At 41.3% G+C, this 21,930-nt stretch overlaps 1 protein-coding gene across 1 annotated transcript in view; it reads left to right on the top strand.

Annotated features, from left to right (window-relative positions):
* The window catches only part of LOC146616660 (partitioning defective 3 homolog B-like), a 237,406-nt gene that overhangs the window by 13,025 nt on the left and 202,451 nt on the right, over positions 1–21,930 (top strand). Inside the window, exon 2 of the mRNA XM_085374833.1 lies at positions 1,439–1,540. Within this exon, the coding sequence (XP_085230959.1) occupies positions 1,439–1,540 (102 nt within the window). The remainder of the gene's footprint in view (positions 1–1,438; positions 1,541–21,930) is intronic.

Raw genomic sequence — 21,930 nt, 5'->3', positions numbered from 1 at the left:
CAGGATTTAAGAGTGTAATAACGGACTGAAACAGAAGATGGCAGCACTGCATGTACAAGGATGCCAGCTGCCGTTAAACCCCGAAGAAGAAGAAGAAGCTGTGTCCCAGAATTCATAGCGCGGCCCAGCTCAATTTACAACAATGGCGGAAGCTAGTTAGTTTTAATATTACTCTTATTATTCTTTCTGGGTCACAAAATAAACGTTTAACATATTTTCAGGCGAGAATGTAGCTGTGTAAACCTCAAATATCTGCTCAGTTTATCAAGACACCACATATTTTCAAAAGCGCTCCGACGTTTTCGGAGACGTCTGTTACCCACTAGCTCGATAGCTAGCCGGGAGCAAGGTCACTAGAGCCGTGAGAACACCGGACTCCCGGCAAATCGTTTTCAAACCCACCGCCGTCTTTCGCTACTCAGGTTAAACATGATATATAAGTCACTAAGATAACTTAAAAATGTTATTGTTTGGCTTTTTTAAGTATTTATTTATTTATTTATTTATTTATTTATTTTTATTTATTTATTTTTTCCTGGGTAAATCGGTTTGGCTGAGATTAAAGTTATAGTTTTTACACAGCTGAATAAACGTCAAGCAGACAGCTGATTATCAGAAGTGTGAGATGCTGGAGAATTTACTCCGGTGTCCTGTTATATTTTAGATAGCAAGGAGTTTATTAAACTTCACCGAAACAATCTGCAGATTTCAGTAAAATTTAATAAACTATCATCTTGTCTTTATTTTTAGTTAGCACAGACCTTAAACACTTAAAGCTGTAAGCTAATGATAGTTATATAAGAGCACAAATTTAATACAAATGCACTGGGAACAGAGAAGACTTCAGTTTTCCGAGACTTGGTTTTGGACCTTGGAAACTGAACGCTGCTTCTCCATCTTTAGTTTTGACTGCGTGGGCGTCAATATGACCTTCCTCTGAAGATGGACGAGGAAGATCTCTCTTCTGGATTGACAAGAGAGAAGATTCATCCTAACTTCTGCAGTACAGAGGGCACAACCTGTAACATCTCAGTAATTCAGCTGCGGTTTAATATCAGATTTTGGCAGCCGTCCTGAAACAACTAAAGAAAAACATCCCTAAAGAAACGTAAGAATGCAACACTGATGAACTCCACATCATTTCTGTGCTCTGTGATGTGTAATTTAACAGCAGTCCGTATCCTTCAGACTGAAGTGTGACTATTTTAGGATTCTGACAGAAAATGTTGGATAGTTTTCCAGCCTGTTGTGGTTAACAGTCCGACAATACCACGACTGAGACTCTGTCTGTGATAACTGATGTCATTCCTGATGGGGCAAAACAAAACAAGTGTTCTGTTAGAAATGTGTGCAGGTGTTAAAAAACAATTGTAGGTAAATTGATCATGTGGTGATAAGTCTGTTCACAAGTCACTGATTTTTGTGTCCTTTGTTGTAGGAAGGAGATTTCTTCATTCGGACGCACCATGTTGAATACTGTGACGGGGGGATTCTAGACCCCGACGACATACTCAGTGATCTGGTGGAAGACAAAGACAAGGTAAGTACATCCTCTGCAGAATATATTCTATTGTTTCTGTTTAAGTATGATTATGGGATTATACAGATTGGTGTATGTTTTTATGGAACAGCTGACTGGTTTGAGTTTTTTATTTGATTTTAACCAAAAACCAGAAACCCTGCTTCTTAATTAATAACTCTGAAAACAATATGTGTTAGTTAGTTTTAACTGGAATAGCCTGTTTCCTGACGGACCAGCACAGCAGATTACACTGGCATGTGCAACTGACCACCCCAGACATGCACCAGGCAGCTATTGTTCTGTGCACAGTTACAAAATCACAGTATTTACTTTGGCTCATAAATATTTGCCACAATTTTTGTATATCTGCTTCTGTACACCACCACTGTGCATTTAAAAATAAAATCCAATGTAATGCTATACTTCTTCTCTTGAGCTTCTCTCCACGCCTTCAGTTGCTGCTGTGAATTCAGTTTTCCCTTCAGGAACTAAAAAGTCTGCTCGGTCAGGTCCAGATCAGGTGGTCTTGTGTCATTTCACTGCCTTCAGAAACTCTTGGGTGTCGTTTGCTTTGGGCTCTCATCCATTTGCACTGTGAAGCGCTGTGCGATCAGCTGTGTCTATCAGCAGTCAAACATTAATAACACTAGTGGCACAGTTGCACTGGCAGGCCATAACAAACGATTTTGCAGGATTGCACAGGCTGGTTTTAAATGTTTTCTGCCAAAGTCTGGCTTTCTTCTTGTTGTGTGTAACCAGTGGTTTGCACTTTGTGTTAAACTGTCTCTATTTCCATTCATGAAGGTGCCTCTTGAATACAGACTGCCACCTCATTGAGAGTATTCTTGACTTGGTTAGAGGTCGGTAAAGGCTTTTTCTTTCATAAAGGAAGCCTTCTGAAATCATCATCCACCTTAGTTGTGGTAATCTGGCCTCACCATAAAACTGCATCAGTAAGCTGTCGAATCACTTTTGACCCTCTGAAACGAGCAGTTTCAAAACAGTTAATACTTTTATACCTGAAAGTCTGCACCGCAATTTGTTTTTTGGAAATGTACAGAGGTGTCATTGTCCAACCTGCCTTTGGGTCGACCGTCTGTATCCCTAAAGCTATAGGACACACTTTGGTTTGCGCAGTGCAACAGTGCATGACAGTCCCGTGTATTTCTCTTCGCTCTTTGGTTTGATGCTAGCTCACACGGAGAGCGAGCGTGTGCCAAATGCAAAAGCAAGTAAAAGAATGCTGACTGCAGTTGATACAACAGTTTCATGCTGATTACGCAGAGAAGTGAGCACATGATACTGTGTGTCTGCTCAAAAGTGTTACAAAGGCTGAAGTAGAGATCTTTGTCTGGTATATTGTGTGCCATTGTATGTGTGTGCAGAGTATTGAGCTGCAGTGGCATATAAGCCACTCCCTTGATACAATAATGCCTCTTAAGCAAAACTCGGAGGTAAAGGTTTTAACTCGCCTTCAGCGTCAGGCAGCATCATTAGTAATTCACGTTTGGAGACTTGAGGCAAACGTAATCCATATATTCCTGTTTATTCTTATTTTTCCCCTGAAGAATGTCATTTGTCATTTAACCCCTTTGGAAACTGAAGTTTTTCATACTTTTTTAAAAGATCTGGCATTATACAATGTGATCAGTCCCATCCCCTAGAGTAAGGGCTGTTTGATGATTGCTCGGAGCCTTAAATGAATCCGGAGCCCTTCTCTTGGTGGCTCCGCACATTAAAACAGTGTCAACATGTTTTAATGAGCTTGTGTCCTATGGATAACTGAATTTTTCATTTAGGTCACTGCTAAAAAAGTTGAAGAACCTGCTGGCTAGAAATTGTACAGATACAGTGTGTTTCCCTGTCCTTGGATCATACTGTATGCCTTTAAGCACGTATAAATACTGCAGGATTTGTTGGAAATTCACTGAACTAATTAAGAACAAAGTTGCTGTAGTTAGCAATTTCTCTCGAGGCTGTAAGAATCTGTGGGAAGAACTGCTGTTTGTTAAGACTCGGGCCTTTGTGCCTCTGTTCATGTCAAAATAATCACTTATTTTACATTTAAAAGGATAGTTTTGTTTTTGAGAATCTAGCTAAAGGTTTTTGGCTTGATTGGTCAGTGTGCATGCCGACAGCTTTGGTGCATGGTTACGTGCATGAAGTGGCCCAAGACTGACCTGAAGAAATGTTACTTGTGACTAGAGCAGGGCGATATGGCCAAAAATATTTATCACGATATATATTTGAAAATTTGCGATAACGATATAACCGACGATATAATTGATGCGAGACAAAATACAACTCCACAACATTACTAGCGCAAAAAGACAACCTTCCATTTATTTTCACTTAAACAAGAAGCTGGTTTTTATGTACATTAAAGCTTTATAAAAATATAACAGTGCAAATGCAAATTCCTTGCTGAAAGTTTAACCAAAAGGCATTTCCAGTAGAAATGGGCTGACATATCCTGAGCATAACCATGTATAATATCCACTGAAGTTAAAAAGAGGTGCTTTGCAACATTAAACTGCAGTGTGCAGTACACATTTTTCGGACCATAAGGTGCACGGGATTATAAGGCACATTAAGTGAAACAAAGCAGTCAGATAAATCAAACTTTATTAAACTCATTCTTCTTGCTTCCTCCACTTCTGTACCATTGATTCATTAATGTTGAATTCTCTGGCAGCTGCTCTATTCCCATGTTGTTGCAGTATATTAATGACTAACCTCGTATTGTGGATGGATTATCTCAGTTGTTCTCCTGACTGAAGTTTGGTCCGTTTACAGCATCCTGCCATGCGATTGCATTTGTCTCTAACCATGAAGAACCTTCACGTTAACTTTTATAAGTGGAAAAGTGTTAGTGTTCGTCCTCCAGCTTCACTGTTTATGTTATGCTAACATAGCTGTGTCGCTAGCGATCACGTAGCACATCATTATATACCAGCTAGCCCAACTTCAGTAACCCTACAAACGTCACTGCTGTTTAGTTTCCTGTCTTCATTTATGTTGGAAGTGATAGCAGAGCTGTACGTTTGATTTTTTTCAGAAATCTCTCCGTCAGAACATGCAATATCATGCTTAGGTAACTAGCGAAACTAGCGAGCTAACTTCCGCTAGCTTCCTGCTAACTTCTAACTCCGTTAAATGTAATAACTTTTGTTTTCATGGATGCCTGGAAGTTAAACTTTATAGTTACACCTGGTAAAGCAGCAATGCTGATCGTTTTATTAAAGATGAAAGAATTTAGACAGTTTTTAACTCTGTGTTGTTTGACCTGAAGCATACGGAGTTTAGGACCCAGATTACTCCCAGATTTAAGGGCATCTTAGTCCGACAAATATGACAATAACAACGGCCGCTTGCATGTTCTGCAAAAAAATGTGCTTTGTTGTGTATCTGACGGACAAACACCAAACCAGTTCCACATCACGGAAGTTGCACCATTTTTACAAACCAATTCTGGTTCATCTGTTTCACTCAACAATCGGCCATGTGCGTATGAAAACAAAGGCACTGCGCATGCGCGTTTTACTCCCATTCTATCGCGATATTTCATTTTCCTATCGTTGCCTAACATTATACCGGTATTACCGTGAACGGTATAATATGGCCCAGCCCTACTTGTGACTGTGTCTGTTGCTAAGAATTGATATTCACACATGACATTTTAGAATTTCATAAAGCCTGGATTGTTCCTCCACGCTGAGTGAAACGTCGTGATGAGCTCTTGTGTGAAAACTGCAGTTACATGACACACAGAGCCGCAGCGCACGGCCGCATGACTCAATGACAGGAGCAATAAAAGAGTCCGGAAAGCAGCAACTGACCGAGAAGATTATTGTTCTGAGAGCCTGTTGCCATGGTTTTGGTGAGATTTGCAGAGCATCATGCACTGGTCCTGCTTTTGGCTGCTTGTTTGTGATGCTTAATGTGCCGGTGTCACAGTGTAGAGTTTCTGCGAAGATTAGTTCCTCTACGTTAGAAACAGTTGTGATGGTGTGTCTTTGATTTTGTCTGGACTTTAGCGCCCGAGACTGAATTATTTGGCATTTTTTGTTTTGTTTAGATTTTTTTTCTTTCACGTGTTTAGCCTTTTTGCGTTGACTTGTAACATTAAGATCTTTGAATTCTGTTTCCTGAGAGAGCTCAGGGTTACAGCAGTTTCAGTGTTGTCTTTCATTCTGCAGTTAGAGAGAAGCATTGAGTTAATGTTTGATATCAAAATGTGAGTGGAAGGGAAATGATTAGATAAGTGTTTAATCATTTGAATAGCAAGTTGGAGCGAGTCGAGCAGGTTTCTGTGTCAGAGCTGGACTTTTAATGACTGAAAGTAAATGAATGTCTTGGTGACGGCGGTCCCTAAAGATGCACAATACATCTGACGACTGCTGTATTTTTATTCAGCTTTTCCCTCGATGCTCTCTTCTCTCATATTCGCTCAAATAGGATAGCGACGCTTGTAGGTAACAGACTTCGAATGCAGTCAAACTGCCAAAGACATATTTTAGGGCATCAAATACGACAGCGAAACGCATCGAAACGTAAAGTATTAATTTGCGCGATTTCTAGAAAATATATATATTTCAGAGCTGGGATGAAAACATTGCAAAACACTAATGCCCCCAAAAGGCACATACACACAGACACACAAACAAATAAACTGTACAGAATCATACTCGGCGATACACACTCCTGAGCACCAGAGATTGCATATGAAATGAAAGTGTGAGATATTCATTGGATTCTGAAGCGAGGCTGTCATAGTATTACTGAGCTGAGATGAATAAATGGCTCCTAATCCCAGATGAGTGTTTTACTGTAGGCAGACTCAGACTGCCTGGCTTTAGGTTTAAAACCACAAAGAAAATAAAAGATATTTGAGGTCCGCTGAAGAAAGAGGTCAGGAGTACAGTTTTAAAAAAAGTGGCTGAAATATACTCAGATACTGTTTCCCTCCGTAAATTGCCACCGTATCGTGATCGCAAACGCCTCCGCCGCAGTGATGGCGTCAGGGGTTGATGAATCTGGCTGTAGGATTATGGAGCGTCACCTCTGTGGTGAGAAAGGAGCCTGAGCGAGTGTTTGTGGTCAAGAGGAACTCTCTAGATGTGGTCAGGCTCGCCTCAGCGCACAGCCTTTGACCTGAAACCAGTCTCGCAGAGAGAGCCTGGACTCTGCACCACTCTGCGCTTGGCCCAGTGAGATGTTGGGGTGTTCCCAGCAGATGAAAAGGTTCCTTCTCTGCAGCTGTAGGTTAGGGAACAAGTCCTGGCTGTCGCTTGTGCTCACGTGCTGAGTGACGGTTAAATGGTTAAATGGATCCTGCCTGTTTGGAGTCTCAGGGTGGGGTGTTTGAAGGTGCCTTTACTGTGGGCTCCAGCGTCCTGGATGCTGGACAGACCTGGCGTACCCAAACTTGTGGCGTGTGTATGTTTGGAGGCCCCAGTTTGTGAGATCTTTAATTTCCACATCCAGCTCAGCTTTGAAAGTGTTCTACACTTTACTGCCACGTTAGACACCAACCACCATGCGGCCACAGAAATCTCTGAACCAGGAAGTGGACAGAAGAGGTGAAGGGAGCTGGGAACTGAAGGAGTTGAGCTTGTTTGGCTTGTGGGACTGTCACTCGAACCTCACATTCAAGAAAAAAAGTTTCTCTCTGTGAGGACTTTGGATCCTGTTAGTCTCACAGGATTTTTATGTAAAATAGAAGCTGAGTTAAAAAAAACACTAAAATTTAAAGTTGGCACATCTGTCCAGCTTTTAAGGCTCAGTCTGCTAGCATGCTGCAACTGAGTGTAATTCATTTAGCATTATTTTCCTCCCAATCCAGGTATCTGGAAATAAAACGCCTGACGGTATTCACCTGGCTTAATTAGGTGTAGTGAACCATCACAGTTTTATGACAAAACAAACACCGTATACGAAACATTGTAGGAGGAATATAGAGTCTGTCTAATTTAGAAAAGGAAACTCAGCCTACAAGTTAATGCTGCTGCTGTGTTTGGATACAGATGACACGTTATCTTTGCATTAACATAGAAAATATTTTACTGTTGTATTTTTTCATTATTCTACAGCTTGATAGGGAACAGTCTCGTTTACACGGCGCTCCCCCAGGATCCACCTCTTAGGAAAATTATACTATACCAGATAAAATAAATGATGTGGGCTGTTGTGCATTGTTGGTAAATGCACCTTTAGTCCCCCATCCAACACCCTCTCACTCCAGCCTTTTTTCTCCATTACCCTAATGCCTCCCCTGCACGTTGTTTTTCAAGCACACTCACAGCTTTGTGCCAAAGGAAATGAAAAGTAAGCAGAAAATATGGATTCCCATCAGCATTTTCTATGTTGCTGGAAGTGTAATTCCTAATGTATTTTTTCCATCTCGGAGGTATGCAGAAACAGTCTTACATGGCCTAGGGTGTGTTTAAAAGGTTAGCTGGTAATGGATGGATGGGGGAGAAACACTGTTGCCTCATATGATATTGATGTTTGTTCTGGGACATTAATGTCACGTACACGTGGTGAATGCACACAGACTCTACATTTAGCTTCCCTGACAAATAAGATTTAAGATCAGAGAAACCACTCCCCACACCCTGAAACACACATCCTATCATGCTTATTATTGTGTCTTTTGTAATGGATCCCCATTCAAACCCCCTCATGAGCGTGTACCCTTTTACCCTATCAAAACAGAAAGGAGGATATTTATTACATAGACGACTAGCACTCTAAATATCTGCAGATGTTATAACACAGCATGTCGTATAATTTTGCAAGCTGATAAATCGACTGCTCGCGTTCATAACATATGCACATATATGAAGGGCGCTCGGTTAATATATGTTGACTGTCAGTGTAGACTGATATATGTGTCAGCGTACTGCAATTTACCAATGAGGCCGTAGCCTCATCAACCAGCAGCCAGACTGAGAGTTATATTTGATATCTGAGGTCCTAAGGAAAGAAGAGGTTTATGGCCATTCCACCCTTCTCAAGGACTGCGGGATACACCTGTCAATGCTCACACAAGACAACTCACCAGTGATCACTATATAATGGTGAATGTCTGGCTGCATAAAGAAAATGACATCTGAGTCATCTATAGTGGACAGGAAGGACATTTTATGACTCGTATAACCTTTTGAAGGACTAAGAAGAGCAAATATGCACACAACCTAAAGACATATGGACACAGCCTGGCATTAATCTGTATTTAGCACTTCTAGATGAACCGTTATACTAGGGGTGGGCAATATAAACGATATACGATAGAAATGATATAAATTTGGCCAACGATAGAGATTTTGACTATACCGCTCTATCGCGATAGCGCATGTTGATGATGTCATCAAGCTGCGCCTGTTTTGATCGAAAGCATCGCAGCGGCTACAACCATTATCATCTGCAAATTATGGCGGGCGACAGTCATAGCAAAGAGATGAAGCACTTTTGAAATATGGGGAAAGCCAAAAACTGCGCTTCCTCCACTTCCGTAACATTGATTCATTAATGTTGAATTCTCTCGCAGCTGCTCTGTTCCCATGTTCCATCCATCCATCCATCCTCATCCGCTTTGTCCGGGGCCGGGTCGCGGGGGCAGCAGCCTAAGCAAAGAGCCACAAAGGCAAAAGGCAAAGTGCCACTTCTGCCTAATATCAGCTCCTTGTGGCCCCATCATTTTTTTTTTACTTTATTTACCACCCCCCTTCTCCCCTTTCCACCCACAGATCACTAATGCACACACAGTTCTCCCACCCCCTCCAAAATTTATTTATTTGTGGCTTTGTTCCCATGTTGTTGCAGTATATTAATGACTAACCTCATATTGTAGATGAATGATCTCAGTTGTTCTCCTGACTGAAGTTTGGCCCGTGTAGCATCCTGCTATGCGATTGCATTTGTCCCTGACCACCAGAATCCGTCACGTTAACTTTTATCGAGTGGAAAAAAGTTGGCGTTCATCCTCCAGCTTCACTGTGCTAATGTTATGCTAACATAGCTGTGTCGCTAGCGATCACGTAGCACAACATTATATAGCAGGTAGTCCAACTTTAGTAACCCTGCAAACGTCACTGCTGTTTAGTTTTCTGTCTTCATTTATGTTGGAAGTGATAACAGAGCTGTACGTTTGAATTAGTTTCAAAAATCTCTCAGTCAGAACATGGTATGTCATGTTTAGGTGGAAACTAGTGAGCTAACTTCCTGTTAACTTCTAACTCCGTTAAATTTAATAAATTCTGTTTTCATGGATGCCTGGATGTTAAACCGCCGGAACAGGAGCACAGAGGATGCAGTCTCCATCGCAATGCACTCTGTCCTCTCACACCTGGACAACAACAACACCTACGCCAGAATGCTGTTTATAGACTTCAGTTCAGCGTTCAATACAATCCACCCCTCACAACTCATCAGGAAACTGACAGACCTGGGTATCAGTTCCCTCATCTGCAAATGGTTACTGGACTTCCTGACCAACCGCCCCCAACATGTCCGGCTGGATAACCGCTGCTCATCTACCATCACAATGAACACCGGTGTACCACAAGGCTGTGTGATGAGCCCTTTCCTCTACTCCCTCTTCACCCACGACTGCAGACCTGCTGATGGTTCCAACACCATCATTAAGTTTGCAGATGACACCACGGTGATTGGCCTCATCAGTGACAACGATGAGGCCGCCTACAGGGAGGAGGTGGATCGTCTGGCTGAGTGGTGCGACAGAAACAACCTGCTGCTTAACACCGAGAAGACCAAGGAGCTCATCGTGGACTACAGGAGGAATGCTGACCCACATCCACCCATCCACATTAAGGGGACGGCTGTGGAGCGTGTGAGCAGCTTCAAGTTCCTGGGAGTCCACATCTCCGAGGATCTCACCTGGACGACCAACTGCTCCAAGCTGGTCAAGAAGGCTCACCAGCGCCTCTTCTTCTTGAGGACCCTGAGGAAGAACCACCTGTCCTCAGACATCCTGGTGAACTTCTATCGCTGCACCATCGAGAGCATCCTGATCAACTGTATAACAATCTGGTACGGGAACTGCTCTGCCTCGGACCGGAAGGCGTTGCAGAGGGTCGTGAAAACTGCCCAGCGCATCGCCGGAGCACCACTTCCTGCCATAAAAGACATCTACAGGAAGCGGTGTCTGAAAAGGGCTGGGAAAATCATCAAAGACCCCAGTCACCCATCACATGGACTCTTCACCCTCCTGCCCTCTGGGAGGCGCCACAGGAGCCTCCGGACTAAGACCACCAGGTACCGGAACAGCTTCTTCCCCACAGCTGTCAGACTCCTGAACTCTGCCTCCTGACATCTGACCCACGTTAACTCATGGACTGAACATACACACACCCACAATGGACAACTGTACCCTCAAACACACAATAATAACATGGAGTGAACCACCACTCACAACCACTAGCACTTTATATAGCCTCTGTAGAAACTATCTACACCCTCACTTATCTTAACTGCACTACTGTATAGCTCTGTGTAAATAATCATTCTGTACATTCGATAATCTTTAATCCTACAACTGTTTACAACTTGCATAGTTCCCATTTCTGTATAGCTGTATATCCCAGATTCTGTAAAGTTATTTATTTCATATTCTGTATAGTTTTTCATATTTATATCCTGTTCATATCCTGTACATAGCTTGTACTCACTACAGCCTGTACATACTTATAGTTATAGAATATTCACAACATACTTCATACCGTGTACATTATAACATACCATAATAGACCCATTTCTGTAATATACTCACATATCTATATTATTGCTAATATATATTGTAATATATCTATATCACTAAAGCACTTCTGGATGGATGCAAACTGCATTTCGTTGCCCTGTACCTGTGCATGTGCAATGACAATAAAGTTGAATTCTATTCTATTCTAAACTTAATTGTTACACCTGCTAAAGCGGCAACGCCGATCATCTTATTAAAGATGAAAGAATTTAGACCGTTTTTAACTCTCAGTGTTCGTTTGACTTTGGGACCTGAAGCAGCCATAATGCTCTGACAATCCATCAAAACATTTTTTAACAATTCAATTCAATTCAATTTTATTTATATAGCGCCAAATCACAACAAAAGTCGCCTCAAGGCGCTTCACTTTAACAGATTTCTGCACTCCAAAATCGGTTTGAGGTCAGTAAGCACAACCAGAATTCATACATAAGGCACACTCGATTTTTGAGAAAATTAAAGGATTTTAAGTGCGCCTTATAGTGCGGAAAATACGTTATACAGAAGAAAAGAATATATCGCGATATATATATATTTACCGCACATGCTTCAAATTATATCGCGATATGGATTTTAGGCCATATCGCCCAGCCCTACGTTGTACCACGATGTGGACCAGCTGGAGTCAGTTAAAGCTGGAGGCTTGCTTTCCAGTTTGGCGCTACAGTGTCGTCATGCTGGATGACAAAGACTTAGACCTGTAAACAAGTTGCATTCATTGTTTGAAGGTCATGTTATATAAAAGTATCCATCTCATGTTAGCACATAGAAATGAGAGGAGCGGATACAGGCTAAGGATTCACTTGGCTTCATCATGCTAAACCTCTTTTCTGTTGTATTTTATATATACTGATTTAGTATAGCTAGAAAGATAATTAAATTTTTCAGAATAAACTGTGTTATTTCCTGAGGACTTTAAATGATTAGGCTGTAAAAAAACATAAAAATGGTGCCCAGTAAATGACACTTGTGCAGCGTCTGAAAGCAATAATCGGCAATGCTTTCTTTAGAGGAAGGTCAATATTATTCTCACCAGCAGCCAGTTTATGTGGGGGGCTGAGGGGGCAAAGGTTGCTTAAGCACTGTTTTTGTGTGTGTAGTTGGCCTTTTAGTTCATTCACTTAACCTTCGAAAGCTGACATCAGACTTGGACAGAGAAATATATTTGAACTCGGCTTTCCTCACAGATGTGTTGATAAATATGATTAGGATGGGCTGGAAGTGATAGAAGAAAGGTCCACTTTAGCTTTAACACTTCATCCAGTTCAGTAGGTCTAATGATATTCCACATATCCAAGATCATTTGTGAGATGCTAGGTGTGGTACCAGTAGAGCAGGGCGATATGGCCAAAAATATTTATCACGATATATATTTGAAAATTTGCGATAACGATATAACCGACGATATAATTGATGCGAGACAAAATACAACTCCACAACATTACTAGCGCAAAAAGACAACCTTCCATTTATTTTCACTTAAACAAGAAGCTGGTTTTTATGTACATTAAAGCTTTATAAAAATGTAACAGTGCAAATGCAAATTCCTTGCTGAAAGTTTAACCAAAAGGCATTTCCAGTAGAAATGGGCTGACATATCCTGAGCATAACCATGTATAATATCCACTGAAGTTAAAAAGAGGTGCTTTGCAATATTAAACTGCAGTGTGCAGTACACATTTTTCGGACCATAAGGTGCACGGGATTATAAGGCACATTAAGCGAAACAAAGCAGTCAGATAAATCAAACTTTATTAAACTCATTCTTCTTGCTTCCTCCACTTCTGTACCATTGATTCATTAATGTTGAATTCTCTGGCAGCTGCTCTATTCCCATGTTGTTGCAGTATATTAATGACTAACCTCGTATTGTGGATGGATTATCTCAGTTGTTCTCCTGACTGAAGTTTGGTCCGTTTACAGCATCCTGCCATGCGATTGCATTTGTCTCTAACCATGAAGAACCTTCACGTTAACTTTTATAAGTGGAAAAGTGTTAGTGTTCGTCCTCCAGCTTCACTGTTTATGTTATGCTAACATAGCTGTGTTGCTAGCGATCACGTAGCACATCATTATATACCAGCTAGCCCAACTTCAGTAACCCTACAAACGTCACTGCTGTTTAGTTTCCTGTCTTCATTTATGTTGGAAGTGATAGCAGAGCTGTAAGTTTGATTTTTTTCAGAAATCTCTCCGTCAGAACATGCAATATCATGCTTAGGTAACTAGCGAAACTAGCGAGCTAACTTCCGCTAGCTTCCTGCTAACTTCTAACTCCGTTAAATGTAATAACTTTTGTTTTCATGGATGCCTGGAAGTTAAACTTTATAGTTACACCTGGTAAAGCAGCAATGCTGATCGTTTTATTAAAGATGAAAGAATTTAGACAGTTTTTAACTCTAAGTGATGCTGCAGTGTTGTTTGACCTGAAGCATACGGAGTTTAGGACCCAGATTACTCCCAGATTTAAGAGCATCTTAGTCCGACAAATATGACAATAACAACGGCCGCTTGCAATCGGCCATGTGCGTATGAAAACAAAGGCACTGCGCATGCGCGTTTTACTCCCATTCTATCGCGATATTTCATTTTCCTATCGTTGCCTAACATTATACCGGTATTACCGTGAACGGTATAATATGGCCCAGCCCTAGGTACCAGTACAGATACCTTTACCAGATATATTAGAAATGTGTTTTCACTAGTTAAGAACATCTAACCAATCTATAATCAAAGCAAATGTCAATGTGAAACACATTTGTTGAGTAGAAAAGGCTTTCATTAGACGACTTGGGGTCAAGCCCGGCAGCCCTGCTGGCTCGAGATAACAGAGCAGCCACTCGCAGACCAAATCTGATGAGCAATATCTCTCTGCTGTAAATGGAGGCTTTTTAGAGAAGGGCACAGAGAGGTGACCCTTGAAACCCAGATGCTGAATATCCTAAAAAGTAAAACTGGTCTTAAAACCAGAACAAATAAATCACAGAAATGGGGAATTAATTCTTCAATAAATTCAAATTAAAAGTTAGTGGAGAAACAATTCCTGCAAGACTTCCTGCTGCTGGCATAGTTACAAAAATCATCATTAATTAGTGCCTAACACAATAATAATGGGATCATTAAGCTGAAGACAGAGGTGCAATGTGAACAATGAGGTTTGTTGCACGTCTGTCTGCTTGTTTTAAGCATCAAGTTTTTGTTGCGGTGTATGGGATTAAAAGGCTGTCTGGACTGCGTCAGCGTCCGCCCACACAAATAACCGCTTCTCACTGTGTCATATCACACTGCACATTTTTTTAATCCCTCTCAAGTCTGTTTTGATCGGGGTCACGGTTTAATTAATGTTGACACGTCGACCAACACGACACGCAAAGAGAAATTCACAAAACTACCTTAACGACACGATTCCAGGCAAATGCTGCCAGACTGTCTGGTGTCTATTGTCTTCATTATCTTGTCACAGCAGCACAAGCAGCTATGAATAATCACATTGCAACTACATCATCTTTACCAATCAATGCTTTAACTGTGGCTTTGTCTGTGATTTCAGAAAATGGGGCTGGAAGCCATTTCTGTCAGCACGTATATACTGCAAAGTCTTAATGTTCATGTCGTTTCTGATGAAAACTGTAGAGGAGGATTACAGGGCATTATGCATAATAACCTTTCCAGCAGGGTCATAATTGCCTTATTCTAACTGGCTTGTGTTTTCTTCCTCAAAATGAAAGAGCTAAGCTGACGAGAAGGGGGAAAAGGAGGAGGGGAAAGGGAAAAGAGGGGGAGGCGTGTGCAGCAGTGGGAAAGCTGGTGACGGGTTAATGAAGAAGAAAGTCAAACCTGAAATGGTTTTCTACGTACAGATCTTTGTAAATGTAAATTACAAATAATAACAACAGCTATTAAACATAAACCTCTGAGTCCATCTGATTATCCAGATCGCCTACAATTATTTATCCTTTCTGCTGGTCTACCTCAGAGATGGCTCGGCCCATTACTCACTGCAGGCTGCAGAGACACACAGATGTATGATGCGATAGATAACCTGGAGTTTCCTGATGTGAGGAGAAACACAACTGCTTGTGAACTTTTTGAACCACGCTCGGCATTAAGGAGCCCCACAGCTAATTGCCTTTTGAAAGTTAGACTAAATGATTTCTAATGATGAACGTCTAAACGATTATATTCCAGCCCCACTGTAAATGCTATTATGAGTCCACACAATCAATGATGACTGCAATCAATCTGTAAATAATGCAGCACATACATTAGCTCAGCCAAATTACTTTTGTGTGTGTGTACAGCAGCCTCGCGCTATAATTTCTGTCTCGTAGCCGCTAAACGCACATTTTGATCTTAATTGACTCATTTGTATCAAGAACTTAAGTTTAGCAATTAGAGTTTTAATGTTCTGATATACTATACAAGGGCACTGCGTAAACTGCAGACTGAATAAAAAATGATCACGTTATGGAGAGTCGATGCTGTAGTTGGAGATGGTAGATGTTTTCATGGAAGCGTACAGAAGAAGTACAGCGCAGATCTTCTGGTTCTGCAGCGGCACGATTATAATTACAATCACCTATGAGCACAAATGCCTTGAGCAACATCCTTCAAACATGCTGCTACTAACAAAATCACAACGTGGCGTGCATGTAACACGGGAGACGCATAACAGGAAGTGGCCAGCCCGTCCACCTGTCTGTCACCAGTCTTTCAGCCCTTTGCGCCAGTTTGTTAGAATAATCATCCAGCACGGCGCCACACAGAGACCCAGCTGCTTCCCTCAGGGAGGAGTCCCACACTTTTGTTTTAGAATCTGTTACAACTTCTCGTTTCTGATGCTTTTGAGACGCTCAGAGAAAAAGTGATCGTTACTGTCGAGTAAATCTGAAGGACCAAGACTGGTCAAGTTTAGGTCACCAGTCTCATTACACTGAGATTTGTAAAAAGGAATGAAGGAACATTTGTCTCTGGGTAAATTGTGTTGTTTTGCACCGCTACAGATGCATTTTGCTCCGTTTTTATTGCTCTTTTCTGTGCATAGTGGATGTTGTGTGTATAACTCGGTTTTTTTGTCTAGTCATTTTTGTTTCTAATTATTTTTTAGTTGGACTGCAATATGCCGATTACGTTACCTAAGAATCCTCAATATTTCACTTCCTCAGACTCGGACACTTCCTCACTATTTGCTAATTCTAATGAGTTTTGACAGTTGGATGGAACTGCATTAAACTTTGGCCCGATGCACGTGTAGTTTCTTTATTAACTACCATTTGAAGCCCATCTGTATGTCTCAAAGTCTGACTGCTTAATGCCGTTTCTTCCCATCAGCCGGCCAGACATAATATCCACCACTCATGCTTCAGTCTTCATCAGGTAACAGCCCACACAGTGTGTTCTGTGCTCGGGAGCTCTGGTTGTAATCAACATAAAATATTAGAAGCTTGGGCTGGTGGGGGCTAAATGACTCGAGAAGGGCAGGTGCCTTTCGGTTTAATTAAAGGCAGTCATTTTCAGGGGTCCTGAGGATATAACCCCAGGGCTGCATGAGAAAAATTCATTTTAGAATGATCAATCAGACTGAAAGAAACTTTCTTTATTTTTCCCCTTCTTCGTGCAGTTTCTGTGTTGCACATGTGCAAAAATCAGGTGATGCTGCTCACTGAGCGTGCCCGCGGCGAGAGAGCAGCCACACGTACCTGCGCTGGTGACCAAAAATATAAAAACACAAATGAAAAAAAATGGACAGAGGTATGAAAAGTCAGATTCTTTAGTAACAAAGTTGCAAAGTTGGCAACAACATGAACTGAAGCGTGTTAATCAGCTGTGAGTCAGACAGATGTCAGAGGCCCACGCTGAGATGGGGAAAAACATGGATCCACATTAAAAACAAAAAGTCTTGAACTGTGTGATACCAAAGATGTACCCAGGAAATAAATCGTAGCCAATAATCGGAGTGTAGATCAGGCGTCTTTTGATTTAAACAAATGTTAATAAATGTGATCAGTGCTGCCTGAAGCATGTTTTTATTATAAACTTTGTCTGTGGTCTCAGCAAAGCATCTGTTAGAATGACTGACACACACACACACACACACACACACACACACACACACACACACATCAAGAGCACTAATGACTAAAAAAATCTTTGACATTGCACTGCTTCATATGTCACAAGCACATCTTGCTTCACTTGATCAAATGCACAGATGGGTAATACAATATCACTTGTTTTGAAATGGTCTGTAATGCCTCATTAGTTTGATTGCTTACAGCCTGTCACACACGATGGGCAGAAACAATAAAAGCAGAGCAGACAAAAAATTAAATGGCTGTTTTAATGTTTTAAGTTAATGGTTTAATTTTAATATTGCTCATTTACGACAAGAGTGACGCGATTAGATCGTTTCACTGAGACACAGATACACATGCACGCCGAAGGCTCCGCACGCAGACATACTAATGCGTATATACACACACACGCGCGCACACACTTTTCAAAAGCAGTGGAGTGGAATAATGGACAAGTCAACGGAATAGTGGGCAGATTTTATCATTCACACTCTCTTAACCACCAGCCATCTGCTAAATGTATGCATTCTTATCGTTGTGTCTGTGGGTGTGTGTGTGAATGTGTACAAACGCACACGTGTGCACACGAGAGGCCGGATCAAACACTTTACTCGACGGTGCCGTCCAGTTCAAACACAACCGTTGCAGTTACAAATCAATGGGTAAAATAGTACAATAGCCATGTGACTGTGTTGTGTGATTTAAAGCCAGGCCCTGTTTGCAGTACTTGAGAGGTTAATACTCGTGCAAATACTTGTGTGTGCTGTTGATTCTGCACTTTCTTTGCAGTGATTTTAGCTTAAATTTGCTCTTTACAACAGTTGGAAAACGAGATAAAAGGATGAAAATAAATTGCAAAGTAATTAAAATAAACTCCAGAGTCTACTACAATAGCTTTAAACATTACAATAAACTGCTGGCCTCAATTTTTCCCAATTAATGGAAATTTTCCCAGCTAAAGGTCACTCAGGCTTGGCTCATGTATCATTATCTCTCTGTTACATTGAGAGGTTGCTCATTATGACAGGATAAAGAGGAGTTGGACAGTTGGATTTCCTTATAATGAACCTACATGCTTCCTCTCACATGTCTACTTTTTCCCAGCTCTTTGTGCTGCTTTTCAGCCTCTCCACAATTTGTCCTCATCATTTTTCTCTTTCACTCTTACTCTGCCCAACACTACCTGTCAATATATGGTGTGGTCTCGATGATACAGATTTTATCTCTGTTATTTCTCTAATGCTTATTATTCTTTACCCTGTCCTGATTTTTCTAGCAGTATTTATGGAGCTTTGGTCCCCTCCCTTTCCTCTCACTCCCTTCCCTTCGCCCCTTACCTCTTTCTTTCCTCTAATGAATCCAATCATTTTTAAGTCACACCTTAGTGTGCTAGCATGTATGTGTGTGTGGACCCTTCATTTGTCAGAGGCACAGATTGGATCCAGGCCTGATACATATGTTGACCCTTAGCCAGGAACCAAGGGGGTTAATTGAGTAATGGTATTTGAGAGAGACGGAAAAATAGAGCGAGACTAGTGGGAAGGAGGATGAGAAATAGACAGCTAGAAAGAGGGGATTAGGAGAGTGACAGTGAGACAGATAGGTGCAATTTGTAAGAGCATATGAATGAGAAGCAGACGGCTGAAGGAGGAGAAAGGGGTTAATTGTTAGAAGTGAATAAAAGGGAGGCAGAGGGAGGCTGGTAATTAAAGAACTGTGGAGGAGAAAGTGAAATAAAGACAAATGTGGGGTTAATGGTAACCGTGTGTGAGGTGGGCATGAGGTGACAGCAGGGGGCATCTTATCGGCAGGGTATGGAGGGTTGATTTTAAGTGATGGTGAAAGCATTAACAGAGCGATTGAAATGAAACAAGGCAGAGGGTTCAATTATTATGAGAATAAACAATGAAGCCTGAAGTCTTCATGGACCTCGGCTCTTAATTAACAAAACACAGCCACACCTGGGACCCGCCTACAATAGACGGGCACATGGTACGGCAACAAATTGTGTGTGTTATGAAGTCTACCTCATTATGGATTCATTGTGATGATGAATTATCTTAATGAAGTGCCTGAATGTGGGTTTCTGAGAGATGGACTGGCTAAATGACCGAATAAATAAGAAAAGCTGCATCGTCTGATCTCAAGACGGCACTCTGCCTTCTCTCGCCTCTGCTTACTGCTTTGACTTAAGGACATGCAGGGCATCTTATGCTATTTTCCATACGCTTTAGTTATTAAATCAAACTGCTTGTCTAATAGTTAATGTTTTTCCTTTGGCTTGAACGTATTAAGGAATAGACATGCCAGTGAATTTTTATTAGAAGCATTTAAATGTTGAATTTTAAGACTAAATGAATAAATAGGTTTGGTGGGTTTAATCTTTAATTTTTTCACTTATCTTCAGTCCACTCCTTTTACCTGACCACGTAACACTGGCTTATATCACTGAAGCATATAAAGGCATCTAAAAGAAGGGATGAACCAGTGTTGTGTCTACATGTAACAAACTTGGCAAAGAACCAGTTTTAACTTGTGCCTTTAGGCTCTTTCTTACGAAAAGCCTTCCTCAAAAAAAAAAAAAGTTTGTTTCCATTTCTGTAGTCGAATCTACCAAAAATACCAACGATAACGCAGTTTGATGGCCGTTTGTGCGCCAAATGCCTGTTGGTTTAAAACAGGGGTGCCCAATCCCGGTCCTCGAGAGCTACCGTCCTGCAGCTTTTAGATGCATCCTTGTTCCCACACACCTGAATCAAATGAATGGCTTGTTATCAGGCCTTTGCCAAACATGATGGCATGCTGAAGAGGTAATCAAACCATTTGATTCAGCTGTGTTGGAGTAGGGATGCATCTAAAAGCTGCAGGATAGTAGCTCTTGAGGACTGGGATTGGGCAGCCCTGGTTTAAAACTTGACATGAAGTGTGTCCTTACAAACACTGAGATGAACTGTATCTGAAATAAACCGAGAGCTGACTCAGGACCTGAGAGGATCTGCATCACTTGCTTCAGTTGATTCACTGAAGCCTCATCAGAAATGGTCTCAGCGGAAGGGAGTCTGCAGCCATCTGTGAAACATGGTGGAGGCTGTGTCAATGATCCCAAACACCACCAATGTAACAAAAACATGCCTCGATAGAAAAACACACCATGGAACACATCAGTCATGGATTGGCCTCCCCAGAGTCTGGACTGGAGGTCTGACCCACTCTGACTCCTGAGAAGCAGCTGTGGGATCATCTTGATAGAGGACTGAACAAAAGGCAGCTAGGCTGCAGTGAAGAACAAAAATTAACTCTCAGGCTTTTTATAATTGTGCAAACTCTGTTTTTGGATTATGCTCTATATTTCCATGTACGCTTTTACCAGTCTCAACAAATTGCTACCCAATTTTCTCAGCAGAATATAAAGAAATAATGGGTGACACAAGTCTTTTGCACAGTACAGTTTAAAAATCTCTTACACGGAGTGTACCTGTCAGTCTCAATTTGTTCACTGTGGTTAGAGCACAACAGTGCAGACAGCATAATTTGCTGCTTGAGCTAATAATTTAAAAGGTTCAGTTCGCAGCCATCCACGCCTTAGGGCTGTTTAAAGATAATGTTTTTAATCTACCTGTGAGATGTCAGGCTCAAGGTGTACCTGCACACCGGGCTGGACTAAATTGGATACTCCTAGACAGGTTTTAGACTACTTTAATAATAAATATTGTTTGCTTTTGAATTAAAAAAGATTAATAATTCCTTTTATTATTTACATTTGGTCAAATCAAATATAAAACAGTGCTGTAGTACAATAACTGTATAGTCACGAATTGGCATATTTTACAGAAGCAACATAAATAAAATCAAATTAATCCTTTGCTCTATAATGTAGCTTATTATATACTTTGATCCTTTCAAATGTAATCTGGGCTTGTTAAAGTTACCTAATCACGTGATCGGATCCATGTTATGGATCACTACTATCCAGCTCTCCCTACACTTCCTTCAGTGTTGAGATGGATTTGATTTGTGGTCTTATGCACAGACAATATGATCTGTTTAGAGGACTAATGTAATCACTGTGTTCTCTATGAGCTCCACTCGTCACCTCAATCACAGAGATGTTGGAAGGACCACCTATCACGTCAGCCCTTTTAGAAGGAAAAGCAGTCAGTGTGAGGTGTTGTGATCTCTCACACACACACACACACACACACACACACACACACACACACACACACACACACACACACACACACACACACACACACTGATCTGCAGAGCTAACAGCAGTTCACAGAAAGATTTAAATACGTTGAGAGAGTAATATACCGGGTGGTGAGAGCTTTATGAAGAGCGAACCTGTCCCTGAATGTTTGAGTGATGTTAACAGGCTCATTTAATACCCTAACCTCTCACACGCTCACATGCATTCATGCACACACGTGCACACTGACACACACATCATCAGCTCCCTGAGTAGGCGGCACATAATTTTCGTCACTCACCTCAAGTAGGTGGAGGTAAGACAGGATGATGGAGCAGCGGCAGAAGGAAATAAAGGAGTA

Source organism: Diplotaxodon limnothrissa, linkage group LG16 (assembly GCF_057381915.1).
Source record: "Diplotaxodon limnothrissa isolate DT_005_m linkage group LG16, D_limnothrissa_male_GT1.1, whole genome shotgun sequence".
Lineage (NCBI taxonomy): Eukaryota > Metazoa > Chordata > Actinopteri > Cichliformes > Cichlidae > Diplotaxodon > Diplotaxodon limnothrissa.
The sequence above is the reverse complement of the archived record's forward strand: the minus strand, read 5'-3'. Positions and strand labels throughout refer to the sequence as shown.